The following is a 24,683-nucleotide window of genomic DNA, read 5'->3' as shown; positions in this document are numbered from 1 at the left end:
CCTTCCTCTGCTTATGGTATCTTCCAATCCCACAGCCCCAGAGGGGCAAAGTAGTTGAAGAATATCAGCACTGGCTGCATATAAAGCTTGTGGATTCTCTCCCTAACTCATATTCCATTTATTTTCCCTCAGGCATACCCTCTGTCAGTTTCCCTCTGACTCTTTTAAACTTTCTCTACTCTGTCTTTCACTCCCACTCAGCTTTTTTGCTGCCCCAGCTTCCCCTCCCACCCTCTCTCTTCTCTCATCTCCTGTCCCTTTTTTTCCACCCCTTGCTACTATCTACCCTTCCGCAACAAACCTCATACGAGTTCTCACTCTCGGTTTATGTCCTATCTTTTTTTCTTTCTTTTAAAAATTTTGTCTCACCTCATCCAGTGTGGTCTGGCTGACAGAGAAGTGTTTGATCTGCAGAGCAATCCTGTTGGACTCCAGCCGGTCGAAGATGTCAGCCACCCCTCCAGGAGCGAACGGCACGTGGTACTCCACCATGGTGGAGTGCTGGTCCTGTATGTTGGGGAAAAAAATGCACAAGTAGGAGGTTAAAAGTTAACCAAAAAAAAAAAGTCACAATGCTCTTGGTGTAACGGAAAAAAAAAATCTGTAAAATACTGAATATTGCAAACTGAGCACGCTTAACATCATCACCAACAAAATAAAATTCTCAGCTTACTCAATCTTACAGTAATACAAACATTATTTTCTGGGGGGAGGAAATCTACTTTTTTTTTTTTTTTTGCTATTCCATTTATAGCACACTGTATAGACTCTGAACTTCTTGAACAAGCCTGGAGCACAACATGGTCTTATATAATGAGTTGCCTTGTAGTCTTGGCTGCAAAAATCTGCAGTTTTGATGAAAATATACATAGGTAGTGAGGTATTAATGTCAATAACTCAAGGATTCTTTCAAGCTGAACTAATCAATATTCTAATATTAAGTGGCCCAAATATGCAGACAAATAATTATCACCAGAGTCTGCAGATACCACCAGTCTTTCCTATTTTAGTTCACTCTGACCTTCCTGCTCAGCCTAATTCTAGCTACAAAAGGCTACTGTTTTTTTGGTTCTTAACTCAGATAAATCCAATTGTGTGCAACCTTCCAAGTACCAAACACATGAAAGACAAAGATTTCAACCAGCTTGGAAATAAAGTAGAGTATTAAGCAGCTGAAGAGCCAAATGCTTCCCTCAGAAGTTGGTGAAGACAAAAATAGACTTAAAAGAGGAGTGAGGTGAACAGAAACAAGACTTCAAATTAGTGCTTATGTTGCTTCTTATCTGCCGGATGTGTGAATAAGCAACAGCTTTGCAAAAAAACACTGATTTAAATATTTAAAAAATACAAATATAGCCTGGCACTGGACGGGCACCTGTGGTATAGGATTAAACGGTATCCTTCTGTCTGATGATGTGTTGCACAAGTCAGTCAGGTATATTTTGAAAGCAGTCTGTAAACAGTGCCAACAAAAGGCTTTTATTTTAGGAGCATTTTGCCTGAAAATATCATTAAGTAATGTTCCCTGCACTTTAGAGCTTTAGCAAAAACACTTACACAAACACATATACAAAAAACGCTCCACTGCAGCATGCATTTGTTTTGTTTTTCTCTCTTGTCTAGTCTTGACTTCTTTGGATACCTTACAAAGCTCACCTTGAGATAGGTGCTGGGGAACATGCGCTGCATGAAACCAGTGATTGCCTCGGCGTCGCAGGAGGCCTCGGCCAAGTACATCTTCACAGTGAACCCACTGCCAAACCTGCACAAAGGAGATTTTACGAACAAAGCAGCGTTATTACATGTTTGGGGTCTAGGGGGTGAGGTGAGCGTCTGTGTGTGCATTGAGGGGGTTGGAGGCGGCCCTGTTCTTACAAGTAAAATTGAGATTTCGGGTGCACAAAGGACCACAGGGGGGAAAGAATAGGAGGCTGCAGAGGCAGGGTGGGGAGAGCAGTAATAGCTGGACTGGAGGACGAGCTAAGGTCACTAACCTGTTCTTAATGTGCTGCAGGGAGCCCAGGCATCGGAACTGACCTTTCACCATGATGGCAAGACGGCTGCACAGCGCCTCACACTCCTCCATGCTGAGGTATGGAGACAAAGAGAAGAAGATAAAAGGTCATTCAAGGAGCCTTTGATCTTAAACTGATTAGCAATCCCTAGCATCACATAGGAGCAATAAAAGTGCATCCAGTATTACAATATACCACATCTGTCAGTTGTTTTCAGTAAAGAATAGCCAGTCTGTGGTTCTTCTAACCTGTGTGAGGTGAGGACCACGGCACATTTTCCTTTTACTTCTTCAGAGATGATTTTCCACAGGTGTCGCTTGGTGCGAGGGTCCATGCCAGAGCTCGGTTCATCCTGTGGAGAAAGGAGGAATGAGAAGAGGATAGCAGCATGTTTACATAAGAATAGAGAGGTCGCAGGAAAACAATGAATTAAAAAAGGCAATATGCAGCAAATAGAGTGTAGTACATACAGCAGAACAAGGGCAAGAAAGGGGTGAGCAAGAGAGTGTAGGAATGGGGATGTGACACCCATTGTTACAGGCAAAGCAAAACACTGGAGGAGAAATGAGGACAAAAATACAACAAGAGAAACAGGAGGTAGAGGAAAAGTTCAAGAAAGGATGGGGAAATTAGGACGACACAGAGAGGAAAGGGATGGAGAGAGTCGAGAACAGCAGCAAAGGGAGAGAGAGGAAGGCAAGAAAGGATTTGATAGAGACGTGAGGTAGAAACAAAGCTACAGGGAAGACCACACTTGGGTAAGCTTGAGGAAACCGACTAATTAACTGTATGAGATCTGTCAAGTCGAGGGGATCAATATCTACTTTACTTCAAAGACCATTTCAGGAGGAACAGTGTACAGTTAGTTTAATATTTGTTGTCTGGTGGCCAGTTAGGCAATTAAATGTGCAGCTACAGCGGTGTGAACAGGTGTGTTCTCACCAGGAGGAGGATTTGTGGATGACCAATGAGAGCCAGCGCAGTGGAGAGCTTCCTGCGGGTGCCGCAACTGTAACTATCAGTAATGATCTTTCTGTGGTAGTTCAGCTCCAGCCTCTTCAGCAGGTAGTTCACGAGCTGTAACGGAAACATGCAGGGGATTAACACAGTGCATGAGCAAAATAACAAACACCACACGAGTAAGGACTGGTGTTCACAAATCACAAGCTGAACTTTAAAAGTCTTTAGACAGCACCTACTTTTACGTGTAAGCTTTCAAAGCAGTATTAGTCACCAAATGAATTATTCATCGTTGCGTGGACGAACTTCTTTAAATAATTAAATCATATTTACATTTGAAATTAAATACACTCTCAAGCCATTTACTGAGTAAAGCAGATATGCAAAAATGTTATCCGGTGTGAAAAGGACAAAATGTAAATGATAGAAAACAACAGCACTTTAAGGTAATAATATGATATTTCAGTTTTTCTCTTCCAAATATTTTTGAATCCCAAAAAAGTAATGGAAACCTCCAACCCATAACTGCTGTAAAGTGTTCATCAGTGCAGCGGATGTGTAGTGGTGTTGCAGGCATATAATGGGAGTCAATAGGTCTAATGATCGCTCTCCACGGCTGTATGGCCATAAAGGAAAATAAAGGAAAATGAGACTATTTCATAGATTAGTATGTTAATTCCTACTTTCAAGTCCAGCCTCACTGTTAGCTTCAGCAAACCAAAGCAGACACTAGACCCTAACAGAGTGATTTTCTATTCCTTTAATCCATCAAATGTATGTCCACTGTGGAGGTCCATTATGCCACTACACATACTTCAGTGCCTGTTCAGAGTAGGGAATTGTGGATTTACAGGGGCAGAGGGCAAAGGGTAGCCCTGCTCCTTACTGGCTGCTTGATATTCATGTTCTTTCTGTAATTGCCTCCCCCTATTCTTTCCAGCACAGCGACGCAGTAAATAACTGAGGCATCTATCGGTCCCATTCCCATGCATATTTAATTTTGTTTGCACAACAATGATGACTTTACCCAGTGACTTTATTCTATCTAAACTCTCTGCAGTCCTGAGGCTGCAGGAACCGATGCTGCATAATGCATTTGGTGCATGTCAGTTTATCCTGTGTGCTAAACCGCAGTGAAGGCAGGCATTAAAGACCCTTAATGACTCATAATCATTTCAGTCACTTAACAATCTCTATACTTGCCCATTAATCACATGAGATGGTGTGCTGTAAATATCAGCTCAGATAGCTTGAGGTGATTTCTCATCGGTAAGCTTTGGCCTTTTTTCAACATCAGTAGGCAAATTTGGAAACCGGATCAATGAAGCAAGTTAATGCAATAGGTACCTTAGTTCACTTAGATTCTCTGCTTTTCCTTTGTGAAAGGGTTTGCCTTTAGTGTTTCTCTATGATTCTTCTGTGTTCAGGTTAATACTACATACTTAAGACAAACACACAGTATTCAGCTTCTAATTTTAAATAATTAGTACAGGAACCATAGCATGTACACATTAAAAACATGTTTTCCTCTCATAAAAGTCACTTTCTATCACCTTTGATGTAACACCTCATTAAGCCGACAAAACCATGTCAATGCAAAATGACCCCATTAGGGCTTGTCTCATTATCCACAGCTAGGGGACTGTCAGTGGGCGACAACATAAAAGGAACACTATATATAACCTCATCTTTGTAAATTAGCCTGATGTCGATGCTGTAGCCATTATAACCATTGTTGTCACTAGCCTGACCAGAGAAGAGGGGCTGTAACAACAGCCGTGATGGCGATTAGTGCCAGAAAGATCCATTTCTGTGCTTTACTGTCTACGTAAGCATGCGTGTCTGTGTATCTACGAGCACATTTGGCAATGTGTGCACTCCGTTTTGTTGATAGCATGACTCAGACTGTCAGAGACGATCAATGTTTTTGTGTCTCTGCATCCCAAGCCGAAAACGGTGTAGAGCGAGAGAGAAACGCAGGCAGATGTCTTTATGCATAAAATCCTGATTTGTCACAGCGTTTTCTACAAATTTTCACACTCTTCAAAGCTGCTAATTTTCCCGTTTCTTTCTGTTAGAAAAAAAAAACACTGAGAAGGAAAATCAGAAATCGCATCATCTGTTGATTGGCTGCTCTGAGAATTCCTCTCATGTAGCGGTGACAGACAGCCTCACTTAGTAATCACCGGAGAAGCAAGATTGATTAGTTCACCGAAAGATAAATGGGAAGAACGGGACTAAAATGACACGTCAGAAAGATTCTCCCCTCATCAAAGTATCATTTAGATGTACATTTGTCTGCGCCGAAGCGTGCGGCATCAGCTTAATTTTGAAGTTTGGACCGCACGAGCTGACAACAAAAGCTTTTTCCATTTCGCCTCGGATTGTAACAGCTTTCAGCACACATCATTCAACACTTCACACCCTCTGATTCAGCATGCATGGAAGCAGCAGTTACTAGTCCTGCAGTGGGAGTGCACCTTTGAATTCATATCAGATCCGGTGTCATTTTGTGGATGATGTTGTCACTACCCAAAGCTTTGAAAGGCAGCGCAGAGTCTGCAAGCTCTTCCTTACCCCGTCTATCTGCCTCTTTGAGATGCCACGAATGCGAGCGTAAAAGTACAAATGCTCCTCCCCAGTGAGCAGACTGTCCAGTGCATCCACCTGGGGACAGTAGCCGATGTTAATTCCCTTGTTACGGCACTCCATGATGTCTACCAACCGCCTGGTGAGAAAAAACACACAAACACATAGATTCTCTTAAAAGTGCATGCAGTGCATTCCAGTAGACCTGCTGCCTGCAGTGTTCTGTGCTGGGAATACCCTCGATATAGATAGCAGTAATTGGAAGCTGGTCCCATAAGTACAGTGCTGCTTTATATTAGCAGATTTAAGACACATTTTCTACTTGCTAAATCTCAAAAGCTCTATGATTAAATTGACAAATGCAAAACCATACCATCCTTCATTTGTGGATATGTGAAAATGCTCATTTAATTGAGCTTGGATGCATTAGTGATACACAGTGCAGCTGCGGCACCTGCAGAAATAAAATGCAGGCTTTGTGCTGTGGTAGGTTTGCTTCTCTCTTGGCCATTCTATAATGATTTGCAACAGTCATCTTTAGTTTGCAGCAAGTACCAGTATATTCACATATTTCTCCTGGCACATTCATATATTTAAACTAAAGTTAAGATTTATTTGTGACCCAAAATAAGCAAGGTAAACTCTCTTTCAGCCAGAACATGAGGAAGTACAAACATGTAAAAAATATTCCCTGCACAGTTGATACAAGCAATTGCAGTATTTGAGTCAGAATGCAAAAAAAAAAATACATAAAATGCTAAAGTTATGTGAATAAATAAATGAATGTACAGCTTACCCATCCCTGTCCCTGATTTGTGCAGTGCCATCAGTAGGACTAACATCTCCAGTCAGCATCTTGAAGGTGGTAGTTTTTCCTGCTCCGTTCTGTCCCAACAGGCCGAAGCACTGAAAACCAACACTCCTGTTTTAGTCACTTCAGGTGATTGAACACTATACAGTACTGCAATACAATAATGGGCTTTTTAAAGATCAGGTAGATGATTGTGTGAACATTCAGAACAACATACAAATATAGCAAATGGGCACATATAAAGATCTAAGTATTGCTCTTGTAGCCAGCCAGATGAAGTAATACTAGACGTCATTTTTGGTCTTAAGCTATATATTGTCAACTCTGACATAACAAATGTTCCATCTGAGAGACCAGTCTGAATATGCTTCAAAGAAAATATAAATAATATAAAATGAAAATGAAGCATTCAATTTATCACTTTTCAGTGAGTTCAAAATAAATGTGAACCTACTAGGTTGTCTTTTTTAGTCTATATTTCCATATGTACAGCAGCTAACAGAGCCTTCAAATCCTCAGATGTGTTTACAGGTATATGGATCTCAACTGTGTTCAATTTAAAAACACCAACAGTGAGCTGTAAATAATTTAAGTTCAATCTTTGTCTATTCTATTACACACAGTGAACAGTACAGTCTATTATGTTCCTGTCACAAAAGGGTTAGTCATTTTTAGCTCATTTTGTTATCATACAGCCTTAGACTGATTTCACTGTGTTAATAATCTGACTTCAGCATCACCAAGTCTTACCTCTCCTGCAGGGATGCCCACAGACATCCTCTTTACAGCGGGGACCTTCCTCTTGAAGCACTGATAGACCTTAGTGAGCTGGTTGACTTGCAGTATGTCTGAGTTGGCTGCTCCACCGGACACCCGAAGGTGCTCGGCCACCACATCCTCATCCTGGTCATCACAAGACACCTTGGGTATGGCCTTGGTGCGGCAGAACAGATTCCTAACATGAAGAAAGATTTTATTTTATTTTTTTAATATTAGCTAGAAGGTGTAGAGGTTAATGTGAGTCAATGGGGTTACATTTTTTTTAATGAATTTGGATAATCATCTTGGTCCATTTAGATAAAAACCATAACTGTCATTTTATGTGTTATTGTCTTCTTTAGGTTTTCAAAGTGGCTCTGTTACATATTTAACCACTTGTTTGCATCCTATGTAAAGTTAAAATACTGTATCCCACTTTCATAATCTGGGCTCCAAGGAGACTGCAAATCTTTTTTTTTTTCAGTTTTAGCATAAAACAAAACTTTTGGATCTGCAAAATTCAGAGGAAACTCGAAATAGATCTTCATTCAACATTCTGTTCATACAGTATTTTCTCAGTTAGATGGCAAGCCTGGATGTTATGTGTACACAGGAGTTCATGATCCTACATGGCACTAAAACACCAGTTCTGGCTTCTGATTTCCCCACCTGACGCTGCGCATGATAGACTTGTTGAGCAGGAGGCGCAGGGCGAAGAAGACTGTGCCTTGGATGAAGGAAGAGATGAACATCCAGCCCAGGACATCTGTGGAAAACGGGTTCTTATAGGCGTCAATTCCATAGCCACTGAGAAGCTGGACCTCAACGTTCATTCTAGCCAGGTGCACCATGCCATTCCCAAAGTTGAATTGTGGGAAGATGAGGAAGACGTGGTTCAGCCTGTTGAAGATGTCCTGGATGATCTGAGAAGAAGTGAGGATACAGAAGTGAGCGGAAGGTAGAATGAGAGTCTATCCTGAATAGTTTACTTTGCAACTCACGGTCACCTTAGCCACATGTACTGACTGGGTTTCATTCAATAGTTAGTGAAGATATCAATGCACATTTAGCTTTCAGAGCTAACAAAAGCCATCTCATCTCCAGCAGCTTATTCTGACCTCAGGGCTGTGCGTTGAAATTTGACTCAGGAAGAAGAGGATGGAGGTGGACATGAGGGTGTTGACACTGATGAAGAGGTTAATGCACACGTAGCCGATGAAGGCCATCTCTGCATCTTTGAAGACCGCCGATAAGAGGTACATCCACGGGAAGGTAGCAAACCTGAGGAGGTGACAAAGACAAGATACCTCAAACATGGAATCAACTAATAATAACTCCACACATGCATCCTAAAATAGCCTTGCTGTGATCTGTTTGGGCTGGCTTCAAATTCAAAGGCAAACACACAGAGTGCATATGGAAAATTTATAAAGTTCTCCTCACAAATGCACTTCCTGAAATGAAACAACGTTCTATTTTTAACAGAAGCGGTTGGGGTCTTTACCAGACTAAACAGAGCAGCTGTGAGCCTGATGAAAATAGGCACGGAAGAAGGCTGAAAAGGGGAAGGTGGAAAACAAACCACACCACGAGGAACGTAAACCATTCAGTCATGACGCAAAACCAGAGGAAGATAAATTACTCCTCTCTTTTTTCCCCCAGGTGGCAGAACATCTTCTTCCATTTTTTTCATTGTCTCTTTTCTCTCACATAATCTGCTTGTTCATTTTATTGGGGTGTCTGGGTCAGCAAGGCAGAGGGGAGGAGGAGAAGGAGGGAGGAGGCGATGAAAAAGAAAAGAGCACGGTGAGGAATGAAAGAGACAGACACAAACAGATAGAGCCAGACAGAGACAAAGCATCAGCGTGCCATGGCCAAAAAAAGGTGCTTGGTAGGCAGACTGTGGGTGCCAAGACATGACAAGGAACAGAAGCAAGAAGCCTGCAGACCAGACCAGGTGGGTGCAGCCTGACAGATGGAGCGCTGCGATTACTCATTGCTTGGGAGGGAGACATCTGTCTGATAAATGAGAAGCGCAATGCTGACGTGGCCTTCTAAGATACCGGGCTCAGGACAAGACCTGCAAACACAGGAGCCTAAACCTCTGCTACAGCTGGGGAGAGCTGTAAATAATCCCAGTAAATCCAGATGAGAGAAACATGACACATCATTGCGTTTGATACCTTCCCAAAATCTAAATCTTATTGTCGGATTGGTTTTAAAACCTTGGTATTTGGAGATGATAGCTAGCCTCTATCTCACACTAAGTCATATTGTTATTGCCATAAGCCCTGTTGCTTCCTGATCCCCCCTTTCTCTGTCTGTTTCTCTCTCACACACACTTTCTAGCGTTTTTGCTTTGGCTTGAATGGGATAAACAAGTTGGCAGTGATTTTTCTATCAGCCTTTCAGTCCTACCGCCATCTGTCTTTGCAAGACATTCAGAAAAATTTAGCTGTGTTTGCATTTGAACAACAGCGGCCTCCTTATGCTTCATGCTGTAAATCCAACCTGGCGGCACACAAAGCAACGTGCAGTACAGTCTGCAAATCACAGCGTGTATGCGAGGAGAGGAGTTTGAAAACGTAGAAACATTTGACTGATCACGTGACTTTGAAAATTCCTCGGCATGAAACACATAGTAGCTTTAATTGATCCAATTTTCACTGTTTGGCAGCAAAAATGTCTCAGATGCTCTGGCTTCATGCTGAAGTTGATGGTGATGATGTTACAAGTATGAAGTACCATTCAGCTGTAGCGTACTAAGGAGCAGAACATTCCAGAGAAACACACAAAGATCCAAAGACCCTCTCCCAAAGCCGTAAATTTGGTAAGACCCCATTTCCACATGCTTCTGGACATAAATCATGCAGTTGGCAGTGACATCATCTATGCAGCCAAACACACCAGCGCTTTAACACCACCTCCTCCATTTTTGACAGATGTGATGGTGTGCCTTGAATTAAGTTATTTTTGCCCAGCACATGTCTATTATTCAGTTTGACTCAGGTTTGAATGTTGTGGTGAACCTGCTGCCTAAAGGATGATAGATTACATTTTGTTGTAGAGGTTGAAAACAAACCACAAACACAGGTTAGTTTTCTTAACTTATTTGGGAAACAAAACAAACTCAGACAGCTAAATTATAACTCATTGTATCATTCATCTAAGTTTACAGGCTAACCAAAGCTGTCACAGTTGTGTTTTTGGAATAATTACTGACAATCTCTTCCAGTTTTATCTCTAATTGAAGTGATAGCTGTTTCAACCAGATGTAAGTTGCACATGCATGAGTGTATATCTTATGTAACAGAAGTTATTTGGTTGCACTGAGAAGAGTTCTACCCATGCTATGCACAAATTCATTACCACAACCATTTTCGATTGTGAATCACATGTGGCAGTGACCAACATCAGGTAGCGACAGTAACAAAACTGCTCGGTTTCAACTTCTTTAACTGTTTTACCGCTATGTTTACTGACTCTTTTGACATATTTTTAGTAATATCACCATGTTTTCAAAACTTAACAACTAGTGTAAGTGTGATTTTTTTTATCTGTGATCCTTTTTCAAGCTCTCCTGTATCCTCACTCCAACTGGTCAAGGCAGATGACCAAACTCCCTGAGCCTGCTTCTGCTGGAGGTTTTTTCTGTTAAAGGGGATTTTTGAATTGAATTAGCGAGTATACAGTTTTCATAGCATAGAACGATTTTTCCTTTCACAATAGTGCAAACTGATTGCATAGCTAGTGTGGTGGTTTTGTCTCCCAATTATATATTTATAACTTTCAGTCCCATGATGGCATGACTCATCATCACAATTTTATCAACATCATAAATAACACAGGCCAAAGAACAACTCAATACAAATCTACAGTATATTTATATCAGACTTAGCAAATCAACCTTTTCTCAAATTACTGACCCGAAGAGCACCAGCAGGAGTGAGACGGCAGCCAAATTCTGTCGATCTGTAAATGCTGGAATCTGGAAGGCAGCGATCACACCAATGGTCAACGTCACTGGGATCAGGTAGACGATCTGTGGAAAAAGGTCAGACATGATGCATCAATACAAAGGCTGTTAACTGTGACTAAATATTCTCTGTTTTAAAGAAAGGTGTTAATAAACCCCACATATCTTTTTTTTTTTTTTTTTTTAAGGATACAATGAGCGGGGAGTGTCTTTATGTACAGTTATGATCTAACTTCTTGCTTTTATTTTGACAGTTACCATGTCATAAAAGAAGTTCACAGCCCAGTACAAAGGCTCACTGATGCCAGCGATGTGCTGGAGCCTCTTGGACCCGCTGTGGTGCTCATGAACCACATAGATGGCGAAGCTGGCTGTTGTAATTGAAAAACCTGCCAGCACACATATCGCCACCATGATCTGGAGCATTCCCTGGACGCTGTAAGAAAAAGATAAGAACATTCAGATGACATGATTAATTATCAGTTATATCCAGTATTACAGAATTATTCATTCATGACCACTCTGCCCATGGGAAAAAAACTCCAAGGCTATATAGAAAATATGATGTACTGTGCTTCTTTATTTTATTTTAAATTTATGTTCTGAGCTTTACTCTGAGTTAAGACTTCAGTGCTACAGTAGAGAAAACAAAGTAGGCAAACAAGTCAATATAGTCTGGTGTGCTGGGTCACTTTGAATGAGGCAACCTGGTGTAAGCTTCCTCTGAAAACAATGGCCCATTTCAAAGTCTTGCTACAAATTATCACATCATTCCCTGCTGGGACCTGACTCCTGTGAACTATTGAAGTGACTCACAATAAATGGAATCCCATTAATAACAAACAGCTTTGTAAAGAAGAGATCCTTCTGCCTTGCCTTTGACAAGATAATAACTGCAAAAAGAAACAGATGGCTTCACGTGGAGAACAACTTCACACTGCTATTGCTGTACAGTCAGTAAGCCGGTGGTGCTGCTGTGAGGCTGCAGAGCCTATTGTCCAGATTAGACCCAAGAAATCAAGTCGAAGCTTTGATCCCTTAGTTGCTCTTCAGCCCTATGTGTTCACTGCAACATTTGTGATGCCAGGCCAGTACATGTCCATCTCCCATGCTCTCGTCTACCTTATGTGCTACTAAACTACTTCAACCGCTCCCATCTGGCCAGAGCTCAACGTCATCCTTCAGCCAAATAGAATAAGCTGCATGAGGCTGAAAAGAGGGTGAGGTTGAAGCTGGCAGTGTGACCGAGTGGGCAGGAGAAAGAATAGCAGAGAGGGACATGTGGTGGGCGTTTTAGGGCATCACTAACTACAGAGGGTAGCCAGGAGCGGCAACTACTGAGCAGGCTTGTTATCAGCACAGCGAAGATAGCCTTGGAGTTTCTCCCATGGGCAGAAGCTACTACATTGTCAAATACAAGACATTTGGAGCAGTAAGTCTGCTGTATCTTTACTATGGCTCCTGCCAAATCAATCACAGCCAAGTGTTGCCCAAGAAGGAGGGGCAAATGTGCTCTTGCAGCCTCTGCAGCAGCTACAGCAACAAATATTACACAAATTCAGAAATGTGGAGTATGTGTGAAAGTAACGGCCAGTAACAGCGAAATGGCCACTGAGATGGTTAGTGCTAATAAGGCTCTCGAGAGGACGGACTTTCATGAGGTCATAAGTTCGACCCAATCCACTCTCACAATGATTTATCTGATGTGATCCTCTGAAACGCACACACTCGCCTGCATATAATACATGAAGCACCCATTTTGCCGTCTGAGTCTCTAAAGCAGAATGTGAAGTATTTTAAATAAACTCATTTTGGGAAGTGGAGCAGAATCAATCCACCTCAGTGCCACCTTCAGGATAAACACTCATTATATTGGGACTCTGATCAATAGCGTAAGCTCAGGGAAATCCATTTAGAAAATCAAATATGGGTAAATACTGCTGTCATGTACCTCCCTGCCCTGAATCTACCCCTACTTTGATGTCCTGAATTGAAAAGCAGGATGCTTTCATAATTTATCTCAGGTCAGCCAAACAACCAATGCTATTCATAATGATGTGATTAATTTTGTAGTACTTTCACCAATTAGAATGCTAATACAGAGTGCAGCCATTTGTATCGTTGCGTACGAACAGTCAATTCAGCAGAGGAATTTCAAGTATAGTCCTTACACTGTATCTTCATCATCCGCCCGGCCAAAGTAGGGGTGGCTGGAAACTGAAATAGCTGTAATAGAAATAAACAGAATATTATGTTAGCGACAGAAAAACAACAGCATACGAGCCATTTTTCAGCACAGAAACCAAATGAGCAATGATATTCTCTTAGCCTGGGACACAGTCAATTGAAAAATATAGTGCAAGATGATTTCATTTGCCGGTGCACACAAAGGAAATTGAATTTTCTTTATCATTTTTTTCTGGCTCTTCTAGATGCTCACAGACATGAACTGCTCCCGCACATGTTTCTGTTTATATTTCATCAGATAGGAGAGGAAGAGGTCACCTAAAGCTCAGCAGCCCCCAGAGCAGGTCAGGGGGATCAGTGCGTTGCTCAAGGGAACATTGGTGGAACTGATGAGTACTTCTAGCTAATAACCAGTGACACTGCATCATTGCTGCCCTGAAGTTAGATGTCCCCAGATCTGTTTTTCTATACGGCCCAATGGGAGACAACTATAGCTGCAACTAGGAACGCGATTCATTATGAAATTACCTGACAAATTCAGAATTAATCAATAAATCATTTCCAAGATGATGTATCTAAATTGCTAATGTTGTTGGCTCTAAACACAAAGACATTAATTATGTTGTCATAGAATATTCAGTCAACCAACAAACCTTCTCATTTCAGAAGCTGGAAATCATGAATTTCTGCCTTTTTTAAATTTATTTTCTGTCAGAAAATTACAATTGATTATTATTGCTTTCTTTTTGTTAACTGACTTGTAGGTCAACTGAAAAAATTTGGAAAATCTATTACGTTTACAACATTTAAGTTCTCAATGACTCAAGATGAGAGTGTGTGGTATTTTATAAAGTATTAAATAAGGTTTCTTTTCAGTTCACGCCTTCTGCAGGTGGATTATTACACAGCTGATTAACTGTATACTGTCTCTGGGGGACGGGTCACAAAGACTTTCACTACACAGCACTGTTGCAGGTAGGAGTGATCAGAACTCATAGCGTGGACAGTGGAGATTGGTGGACAGGAGTGTGGTGGTTCATCTGCAGCAGTGGGCGGTTATGATCAGAAATCCTGCGAGAGTGGGATGAAAAAACAGTTTGATGCAGACATCTGAAGGGTCCCAACCCAGAGTCGATACGGTAGCACACAATGCGGGGGTTAGGGCATAATTTTTGACAAATAAACCCGTCACCTTGAAAAGCAATCTCTGCAGATCTCCACCCCTGACAACCCCCAGCTCCGCTGTGAGTTTGCTGGTAACATTTAAATCATTACACTTCACCCTTGGACTTTTTTTTATCATCTACTGGGGAATAAATATGTGTGTCTGATCTCTGGTGCGTGTACTGTATGTTTTTTAGGAGCTTTTCTTAATGTGCATCTGTGTGTGTCTGTATTTGTGTAGTCCTGCACGGAGGCAGATGGTCAGGGTGATACTCAGAGCTGAAACAGTACTGCAAACGTGGGCCAGCCTCATTTCTCTTTAACATAGCTCCCCTGTGAGTGGCACTCATCAGTATGCACCATGCATAGCGATGTGAGTGTAAGGACACACAGCACCCTCTGGCTTTAATCCAATGAAATGAACCATGAGTAAACACACTGTTTACAGTTCCTTTATATTCAGTATACAAAATGCACTGTCTGCTCAATCAGGAGCACCTTTCCTTTTTTCTTTTGGGTGTCCTGTGCCCAGAGGAAGAAAAGACAATCCCAGCAAAATAAAACGCATATACCCTTTTTTTTTAAAAAAATCTTACAATATAACCTTTAACAAATGTATACTCCAATGTCACAAAGCTAGATAACAGTGATCTTTACTGTTATTGCCTCTGAACGTATAGGATCCCTGATCAGTCAAAACAAACTCTCCGAGGGTCTTCTTCACTTGTTAAAGTTTTACTTTTTCCTTGAAACTCTTTTTTTTTCCTGCATCGAGTCTAGCTTACCATATTTCCGTGGATCCTTGTCTGCAGGAAGATTGGAGCGTAGGATGATGTTGCTGAGGCTGTTTAAGTATGCTGGCATTGTGTGATGGCCCTCAGGATTGAACCAGACCTACACCCATGCACCCGAGCACAAACACAGACATGCATAAAAACATCACTCACGCTGCTGGAGATCAGGAAAAGTAAGCCTGCTGCATCTCGACAAAAACCCGTTAAAGATACAAGGGATGCAGACATCATTATCTGGAAACATTTACGCACTAAAACATTGGCACAATTGCCGCAGTACACCATATTTATGATGACACTGATGGTGTGAAAATCCAGCTCCATCTGCAAGGATTGATCTCGCAGCCAAGCAAGTTTAGTGAGGGTGTCATGTTTTTTAACTTTTAACAACTCATCAGCGCAGCAATTAAAGCGATAATGAGACAGGCAGCATGGAAGCAGGAGAGAAAGATACCTTAGAGAGCGTACGGTTTTCGGGCACGGCTGTGATGTCCATTTGCAAGTCAGGTGGGAGCGGCACGCCAAAAGCAAAGCCACCATACCTGAAAAAACAAAAAACAAAATTGGACATATTGATCAAACATGAAGAGCTGCCATTGCTGCTGAGAAACTACATGTGACACACTGCTGTTCAATTGCTTGTTTTTCTTTTAATCACAATAATTATCCAACATATGAGTATTACTGATGAGAAGAATTTCAGGGTAAAAACATCTAACCCCATGTTAAAAGTATGACTAGCATTATAAACAAGGTACTAAAGGCATCAATATGAGCTACAAGGAGAACCAAGCTTTTAGGCATCAACTAACTTTTTTTTTAATATTTGGATTTCTGCACATCGATCTTTAACAAAACACCATTCCTTACAGCAGAGACATAGTGAATTGTAACTACTTAATGCCATTTTATTTAAAAGACTGAAAGGAATGTAGGATTGAATACTACAGCATTTAATTTGGGGCAATCGTAGACTATGAATTAATAAAGCATAAAGACAGAGAGAAAAAAAAGGCCCATACATTATTTGAAAACTATCTCATACTAGGTTAAGTCATCAAAATGATGTAATATTATGAAATATAGAAACATGGGAAAAAACGTGTAATTCAGCTGGTTGGCTTTTATTTAGTTCATGCATTTAGAGTGTAGTTTTACTCCACCACCGAGAACCTAGCAAATTATCAGTAAGATACGGCTACAATTCAACATTAACCAAATGGAAACATGAACTGCATTCACCTGTTCCTGATGAAGTCATTGGCCGTGGACACCAGATATTTCTCCACATTGATGCCACTCAGATTATAAACAATCTGAGATGAGGGGATGCTCCTGTGTGGTGGCTGGTAGCTGTTCACATCACAAATCTGCAGTGTGGATAAAAATGTATTAGACTTTACCTCAAACAATCATGGCTGTGAGCACAGGAAGATACAGTCACATGCCACATACAAGTGAGAACACGAAAACTCACTCTCTCACACACACACACACACACACACACACACACACTGTTCTTGGTGACCCAGTCTCACCTGTTCCGTTTGGGTGCATTTACAGACATTAAATGATCTGGAGTTGTTCCCTCTGGAACTCCAGCTGTTTGTGTTTCTTGTGCAGACGCTTAAAAAGAAAAAAAAAAGGTGAAATGGCAGCTCAGTGAAATGATGGCAGTCGGCACTGTGTGATAATGCCCCAAACCCATCCCCAGACAGACATCGCAGGACCCATCTTGAAACTGAGTTGATGTGATGGCCTGAATAATGCCAAAAACTTTTGTACCTTTGAGGGCAAAAAAATAAATTAAAAAAAAGTTCAAATCTGCAACTGTTCATAAAGTATATGTAAATTTGGAGTTTTTTTTCCCCTGATAACTAGTTTTCAAAGCTGTTTAATATGTGCTGTAATACCATATTGTGTGAAATATGTGTTTGTGTGGGCCAATGTTCAACGCCCCCACATTGTGCTTTCTGCCAAATGCTTTCAGGGACACTTTACCGAGATTAAAAAGAGATTGTAGCAATATACACAAGCTTGCACACCTGTTAGAGTAGATATAAATGAGTCAATAATGACCATAGTCAGGGGACTATGCAGAATATTTTCTATATATGTGAATGTGTAAAATGTATAATTACAACGTACAGCGTTGGACATTGTCATATTGCAATTACAGACATTATAAGCAAACATACAAGGCCTTTTTTCAATATGTGATCTGTCACTCTCTCTCTCTCTCTCTCTCTCTCTCTCTTTTTTATTTGGCTGAGAAATTTAAAATGCCTCCGAGGTCTGGTTCATGAGTGCCAACATTGATTTGAGTGCCTGCAAGGGGAAAATCTCCCCTATAAACACGAGGTGTTTATGGAATACAGATGATGCTCTGACATCGTAGAGTCCCGCTGCAGGCTTTTAGCCACATACGTTGAGCTGAGCAGCGGGAAAATGAAGAGGAGGGACATGAGAGAGAGAGCAGAGAGAGAGCGACAGGAATTGGAGTGAGTCAATCTAGTAAAATGAAACAAGGCAAAAGCGAAGGCATGGAAAGAATGACAATGAGTGCGAAAATGAAATTGCTGTACATTAGGAAAAGAATTAGACGAAAAGACTGAATGCAGGAACAAAGAGTATCACTGACATTTTCAGGGTAAAGAAAGAAAAAAGAAACAGCTGGCATTTGAAGTGTAATTACGTACAGGTTATCAGACTTGTCGAGGCAGGCATTATCGATCCCTGGGAATGACATCATGGTGTCCACCAGATGGCTGGAGCTGGGGTTTTGGTTGCTGTGGAGCCAGAAAAATAGCCTTGACTCAGAGGTAGCCCAGAAATTTTACAAAAACATGAAGCAACACGGACAAAACGTTGTCTCATACGGCTCTAACATGGCGTCAGTAGACAAACAGACTGATGCAACAGCCAGACAGCCAGGCAGATTTTAGTTAAGTTATGATGGATTTATTCAAATTGATTCTTGGTGACTGAGGTTTTAAAAATAATTAGAAATAAATGTTGGCATTTGTCAAGTTGAATCTGGCTTAGGAGCAATTTACTGATTCACAACATTGTCACTAAAATGTAGGAACAATCAGGCTTCTAATTGAACATGGCTATTGTGAGCAACTGGAGACATAAAAGAAGAATACATTTTACTTTCCACTTTAGATTTAAGTTAATTTGTTATATTTGAACTATTCCCAAGCTTTAACCACACACAGACAGACACTCATAAATAAGCACTCATTTGCACTGTTCATAAAGACAGAAAACTCACTGCTCTGTAGAAGTTCAGTAGAAGTTCATAAAATGTGTCAGTCTAGTTACAATCTGTGGTTGTACTGAGAGAAAACTGAAGCATCTTGGGTCCTACAGTATATATAAACTATAACACCTCTCTGAACTCCCAAATCCAATCCTGACGCTGATCGCTAAAATAAATAATTAAATAGCATTTTTTCAATCTCTTTTGTATATCAAGCTGAAGAGCACCGGGAGGAGAGTCCATCCCGCCTTTGATTCAGATTGGCACCTCAGCATTTTTTTCCTTGCTATATATCCCCTTGATCAAACCAAGAGCACATCTTGAGAATGAAGACATCTCGCAATCTCCTGACACTCTTAATCCCTCTCACTTTGATCTTGCATTGCGGCCGTCCTCATCACAATCATCTTTTACCCTCACGTTCTCTCTTTGCTCGCTCTTTCTCTCTCCTTAAGGTCCATCTGCCCTTCAACAAACTCCAGCCTCAGATTCATTTTATACTGAGCGTGACATGTGACCCGTAAAAGGATGCAGGAACAGAGTCTGCAGAAGCATCAGCTAACGATTAGCATTGCAGCTTTGTTGCAGTTTGTGGCTTCATGGTTTCAGACTCTTTTACTACAGTAAAAGGCTGCACAGTGTGACAAAACATAGCACCATCCACTTTGCCGTGAACCACATCAGTTACAGTAAAAGAGTGATATGACTTGATATACACTGTGACAGCAATGATGATGACATTTTCCTTGAGCTTTTGCAATATTTTCTGTTTATAAAATACCTCAAATAAGAGGTTTAGGGTTGTTTTCTGTTGTTGCTCTAACACTTTTTTTTAAATGATCTTGGACAAAAGACACTTTCCCAGACATCTGGATGTCTTTATCTGTTGCCACAAATAGGCTTTCACTTTATCAGGATTACAATTAGGATTAGTCTAGTCTGACTTTGCCAAATGAGCCAAAATAAAAAGGCACAGCTTCAGAGTTCATCCTAAATGTTGCAGACATGCTTGGTGTAACCACACCCTGATTAGCTTTGTCTGCATCTGTGTTTCCCTTCCCAGTGTTTCCCTGTATTTTCTTCGCTATGGGGACTGACCTGAAGAAAGAGTAGCTTGGCCCGATGTTGTAGAGCGCAGGGCTGAGCTCCAGCTCGGGATAGTGACGCAGGTCGTTTCTGATCGAGCCCAGGCCCATGGAAAACAGCACAAATAGAACAGGAAGCAGGATCTGGGATATCAAGCCCTTCCAGTCTCTGCGGCTGTGGTGGAACCTCTTGATCAGCATGGCTGACACCTGCTGCCAGGCCAGGGCCATGCCGCGTACCGTGGATGCGCCAGTGAGCTCTAAAACACAAAAGAAGCAGATTGGAGACAGGAGATGATAGTTTTGGGCTAATTCAATCATTGCCTTGCCACCGTGATGATGCTGCCTTTTTCTCTGCAAAGAACATTGAGCTAAAGGTTATCGGGCAGATTGTATCACAAAAGACATTTGTCAAGATGATTGTTCCAGGTACAGAGGTTGTAGAACAAAGTCAGCTGAGTGTTGGCCAAATATTTTAGGTGATGTATGGAAATGCAAAATTGAAAACAATGAATTGAGATGAAAATAGGATGTTTCATCATATTTTCATTCATTTTAAAATGGACGTGATGTGTGCAGGTGATAGAACGGAAAGTAGAAGGCAGAGATAAGCAGAGCAAAGGAAGGAAGAGAGGAGGAGGAGGAACAAGACGGGGGCCGGGTGAGGAGAAACTGAGTGCACTCACTGATCTTGTCACCGAAGCTGGAGCCACTTTCACTGTGGTCTGAATGGAAGCTGTCGATGGATACAGTGTCAGAGACCGTCTCTGAGATAGACAGAAGGCCATCTTCAGCTTCTCTGTTTCCATGAGTCAATTGGAGGAACACCTACGTAGATAAAAACAACACATTACCATCTGTGGACTTTAAAGAGCCTGTCAATATAATTTGATGATATGCTTAAATGTCAGGCTGATAAAGTTTAGGATCACTGGCACATTTGCAATTTCTTCTGCTTTTGGCTCCACTGTGACTGTGCTTTGAGCCTGTGTTTTTGTGTGTGGGTGTGTATGAGTTTACCTCCTCTAGTGTGGTGTCGGAGATGCCATAGCCCCCCAGCTGTAGGGCGTCCAGGTTGGAGTCCAGTGCGGTCAGCAGGGAGCGGTATGAGGAGGCGTTGGATGAGGTGAAGGGAGGCAGTGAGTAGACCAAGTCGCCCCCCTGGGCCTCTTTCAGCCGTGCTTCAGGTACATGGCTTTGGATGAAGGCCTTAAGTTCAGCATTGTCAATCCGCTCAGATTCTGAGTTTTGAATCTGTCAATAGAAAAGCATAAAAATAAAGTTTGCTTTTCTCCAACTGCTAACTCCATCCAATACTGACTCTCACAGTAAATTAAGTAAAAGTTCCCCAGGATCTATCCACTTGTTGTGTCATGATCCTCACTTATAAGACTCTGGTCTTGTTTTAAATTACTTCATTGTCTGAATAAGTTGCCTGACTGAACATTCAGACATAGAACAAACTTAGGAAACTGGCAAAACATTTTTTGACAGTGCCTGAGGGTTTCTGCTTCTAGGTTGTTCAAGTGACTGACACAGAGAAGGCTTTTCATACATCTTGAAGCAGAAAAAATACAGAATACTGAAGGAAACTTTAGATTTGACCAAAATACATAGGTGGCACGTATGAAACCATAGTTATTCATGAAGACGAAAAAGAACTAACCCAGCAGGCAGCGCCTGCAGCTGGACATTACAGTCTGCTGAAAAATTCAGCGGAGCATCATTCGTGTGCGGATTTAGTCCATCTGCCAGTTTTTCAATATATCTGATACAAATCCCACAATTGCAATATGTCCAGTGTGGCAAAGATAAAACCGAGGATTTATTTCCGCATGAACAGTCCAGCTCCTCCATAATAACGTACTGTGAAATGTAACAATTTATGCTGGCCATGTACAGTCCAAGATGTATCACTGTTAAGAAGCAGTCAGAGTAAAATGCATCCAAGATATGCTGCTACTCACTCACTTTTGAAAAAAACATTGTGGCCGACAGTCAGTTAGCATTCACATATACTAAAATGCTAACATGTATGACTGGAGCCGGTTGTCCGCAGGGATGCCATGGAGTATTAGACTAATGAATAAATATATTAAAGAGGAAAATTTGATCAAAATTTCATGCTGTGGGAAAAACAAAGTCAGCAAAGGCACTTCTGATGCTGTATCACCAGTCACTACTGCATTTGGAATTGGAGGCCTGTGAGGATGATTACCTTCTTGGTGAGGGTGAGTTTGTAGCCTTGACCTAGCTTGTCTTTCAAGTACAAGGGGGATCCACAGCATTTTAATCCTCCCCTCTCCAGGAAGGCAATGCGGTCGCTCAACACTTCAGCTTCATCCAGGTGGTGGGTGGACATGATGATGGTGCGTTCTGAGAGGACACATTCCGTCATTTATTCATGCATTGTTATACCACTCTCAGCAGTTAACTGAAACTTTAATGGGATCTTATGTAATGTTTGTGAAAATGTACGAATTTACTGAACAAAAATCATATGATTCCATATCAGTAAAGTGCACAGAGTGAGATTACCAGCCAGCCAAGCCAGTCTGCAAAGCTTTGTCAGAGCATCACGGCTCTGACAGCCTCAAATAAACAAGCAAAAAAAAAAAAAAAAAAAAAAAATACAGACATTACAAAGACAACGGTATACACACAAGATATGTCAGGCACACAAACAAGCAGCACAACAGAAAGGTTATTTTGAAATAGATTCTCTTGACACCAAAAATGGCACCAAAATCTGAGACAGTGCCAATTATGTGATATGTTTCACATCCACAATCATATGACACTTAAAAGGCTCCCTGCCATTACAGCTGCTAACCTAAGAGAGTCTTAAGAAAGAAAAAATAGTTGTGGATTAGTTTTAGATTAATGATATGCTAATTTTCCAGGCAGACGAGTGAGCAGGGGAAAACCCAATAGGTTCTGTTTCTCCTCTCTATTAGAAAATAGATGTGAGGTGTCTTCAGAGGAAAACACTAGAGCGGGAGAATCATCTGTGCCGTGTGAATGTGTGAATTATAGATGGTGAATTTCTCTCCCAGTGATTAGACTAACATTGTGAAATCCAATGTAATTAATCACGTGTATTGTGTAGCTGTTAAACACTGAAGTGGTTCTTTATTGTAGTGTAATAGGTTTTCGGTTTTAAACTGAATAATGTGTGTAACATAAATAAGCAAGTAAATTTAATTACTATATGACCTTAAAAAAAACATGGTGCTTCAGAGGTGCACAGAAAATATAATACCATAAAACATAACCAGGAGTTTGGCAAAGAGTCCAACAATAAAGCTAATTAAAAGAACAATATAAAACACTGCGGTAATAAGTTATGCCAGGAAAACACCAGGCAACATGGGAGGGGTTTTAAAGGGCTTTAAAAGCAATCAACTGATCATTAAACTGGATTTTAAAACAAATAGGGAGTCAGCCAGGAGATGTTTTCTCTGCTTCTAGTGTTTGCCAAAGTCCACGAAAGAAGAAATGAGGCTGTGGATGAGTTACCATAATAACCACTACAGATGTAGTTATTTGTACAGACGTGACGATGAATGAATTAAAAAGGTAAGAGGGGTCCACTGAGACTGCTTATTTACACTTCTCACATTTCTGTGCAGTGTCACTGGGTAGCAGTAACAGTAGTGGTTAACAGCAGTAGCATTAGTGTGGAGTCCTTAGTTAAATCAAGTTAACAGGACTTCTTTTGTATTGTGAGTGTATCTGTGCGACGCACGTTTCTTGTGCTGGATAACCATGTCCCAGATGCTGCGCCTGGAGCACGGATCGACTCCTGTGGTGGGTTCATCCAGAACCACCAAGCGAGAGCCCCCTATGAAGGCGATGGAGATTGACAGTTTGCGCTTCATGCCGCCTGACAGGGTGCCCACCCGCTTGTGTCTGTGAGCGTACATGCCTGTCTCCTCCAGAATCCTGGTAGGGGGTTCAAAGAAAAGCATTTAGCATGGAGCTCATGTTAAGATACTTTTTTTTTTGTTTTTTCAAAATGCATTACAGCCCAGTTTCTGAGGTGTAGTTCCATTAGTTCCATCAGTTACCCAGCAGGGGTTTCTGAATTCCTGGAACCAGAGGAGAGATACACTTTCCTTGCCTTTAGGTTCAGGCTTATTACTGATCCTTTTGTCATGTGGGAACCCTCTAGGAAAAGAACCTACAGCTTAACAACGCCACAGGATGAAAAATGAATTTCCCACAAACTTATCCAAGAAGATGCAAAAGGACAGAGATGAAATATGTTCTATATAACACAGGAAAAAAATATTGCTCAATTTTTCCCTAGATTGCTTGGAGAACATTTGCATTTTAAACCTGCATTCATGGCTGTAGAAGTAGCACTTGGAGTACAGAGTATAGATTTTAAGGATAAGAGATGCACACATTTTTTTCTTGTGATTAATTCACAAATCACAATTATATCCATAAAATCGGTTTGACAACAACCATCTGAACACTATTTGCATATTTTCAGATTCCCCCATGCAGCCAGTCACTCTTGTTGATTACTGACTATTACTTCTTATGAAGCCCTCATAACTTCTACACATACTTCCGTTTTTATTTGAGGGCCCTGCCATCAACAGAGCAAAGGACACGGTTTAATGATGTCTTAAAGAAACAGATTGTAAACAAAATCACTGCAACCGATGATATGGTAGCACTATATCATGTAGCATAAACCTTGACATCATCTGTAAGCCACAGAGATTTATAATATAGCAAGTGTTCCACTCCGGATGATTGGTCACTCACGTGCGGACTTGTTCACGTAGGTCTCTGTTCGACCAGTGCGGAGCCTTGATCTGGCCGTACAGCAAAAGGTGCTCCTTGGTGGTCATGTGATCAAAGAGGACGTCATATTGCATGCAGACACCCATATCTTTGCGAACAGCGTCGACGTCCTCCTGCATGTCTCTGCCATAAACCTCAATGGTGCCCGAAGTGGGGACAAAAAGGCCCGTCAGGAGCGACCTATAGACAGAGCATTTTAACCATTAGATACGTAACAATACTAAAATGACTAATTCCTAAAGTTGTATGATTCTAGC

At 41.2% G+C, this 24,683-nt stretch overlaps 1 protein-coding gene across 2 annotated transcripts in view; it reads right to left on the bottom strand.

Moving 5' to 3' along the window:
- The window catches only part of abca12 (ATP-binding cassette, sub-family A (ABC1), member 12), a 67,228-nt gene that overhangs the window by 996 nt on the left and 41,549 nt on the right, over nt 1-24,683 (bottom strand). For both annotated transcript variants that reach the window (XM_035951214.2, XM_023276758.3), the window contains 24 exons: nt 24,388-24,606; nt 23,354-23,550; nt 21,824-21,981; nt 20,626-20,859; nt 20,292-20,433; nt 19,619-19,865; nt 17,955-18,044; nt 16,794-16,881; nt 16,498-16,625; nt 15,710-15,797; nt 15,247-15,355; nt 13,282-13,336; nt 11,369-11,546; nt 11,061-11,176; nt 8,253-8,415; nt 7,804-8,057; nt 7,126-7,330; nt 6,361-6,470; nt 5,553-5,703; nt 2,958-3,092; nt 2,264-2,367; nt 1,995-2,087; nt 1,657-1,762; nt 370-507 (listed from right to left, as the gene is read on the bottom strand). In XM_035951214.2, coding sequence (XP_035807107.2) covers nt 370-507; nt 1,657-1,762; nt 1,995-2,087; nt 2,264-2,367; nt 2,958-3,092; nt 5,553-5,703; nt 6,361-6,470; nt 7,126-7,330; nt 7,804-8,057; nt 8,253-8,415; nt 11,061-11,176; nt 11,369-11,546; nt 13,282-13,336; nt 15,247-15,355; nt 15,710-15,797; nt 16,498-16,625; nt 16,794-16,881; nt 17,955-18,044; nt 19,619-19,865; nt 20,292-20,433; nt 20,626-20,859; nt 21,824-21,981; nt 23,354-23,550; nt 24,388-24,606 — 3,508 coding nt within the window. The remainder of the gene's footprint in view (nt 1-369; nt 508-1,656; nt 1,763-1,994; nt 2,088-2,263; nt 2,368-2,957; nt 3,093-5,552; nt 5,704-6,360; nt 6,471-7,125; nt 7,331-7,803; nt 8,058-8,252; nt 8,416-11,060; nt 11,177-11,368; nt 11,547-13,281; nt 13,337-15,246; nt 15,356-15,709; nt 15,798-16,497; nt 16,626-16,793; nt 16,882-17,954; nt 18,045-19,618; nt 19,866-20,291; nt 20,434-20,625; nt 20,860-21,823; nt 21,982-23,353; nt 23,551-24,387; nt 24,607-24,683) is intronic.

The sequence above is a fragment of the Amphiprion ocellaris genome, chromosome 11 (genome assembly GCF_022539595.1).
Source record: "Amphiprion ocellaris isolate individual 3 ecotype Okinawa chromosome 11, ASM2253959v1, whole genome shotgun sequence".
Classification (NCBI taxonomy): Eukaryota; Metazoa; Chordata; class Actinopteri; family Pomacentridae; genus Amphiprion; species Amphiprion ocellaris.
The sequence above is the reverse complement of the archived record's forward strand: the minus strand, read 5'-3'. Positions and strand labels throughout refer to the sequence as shown.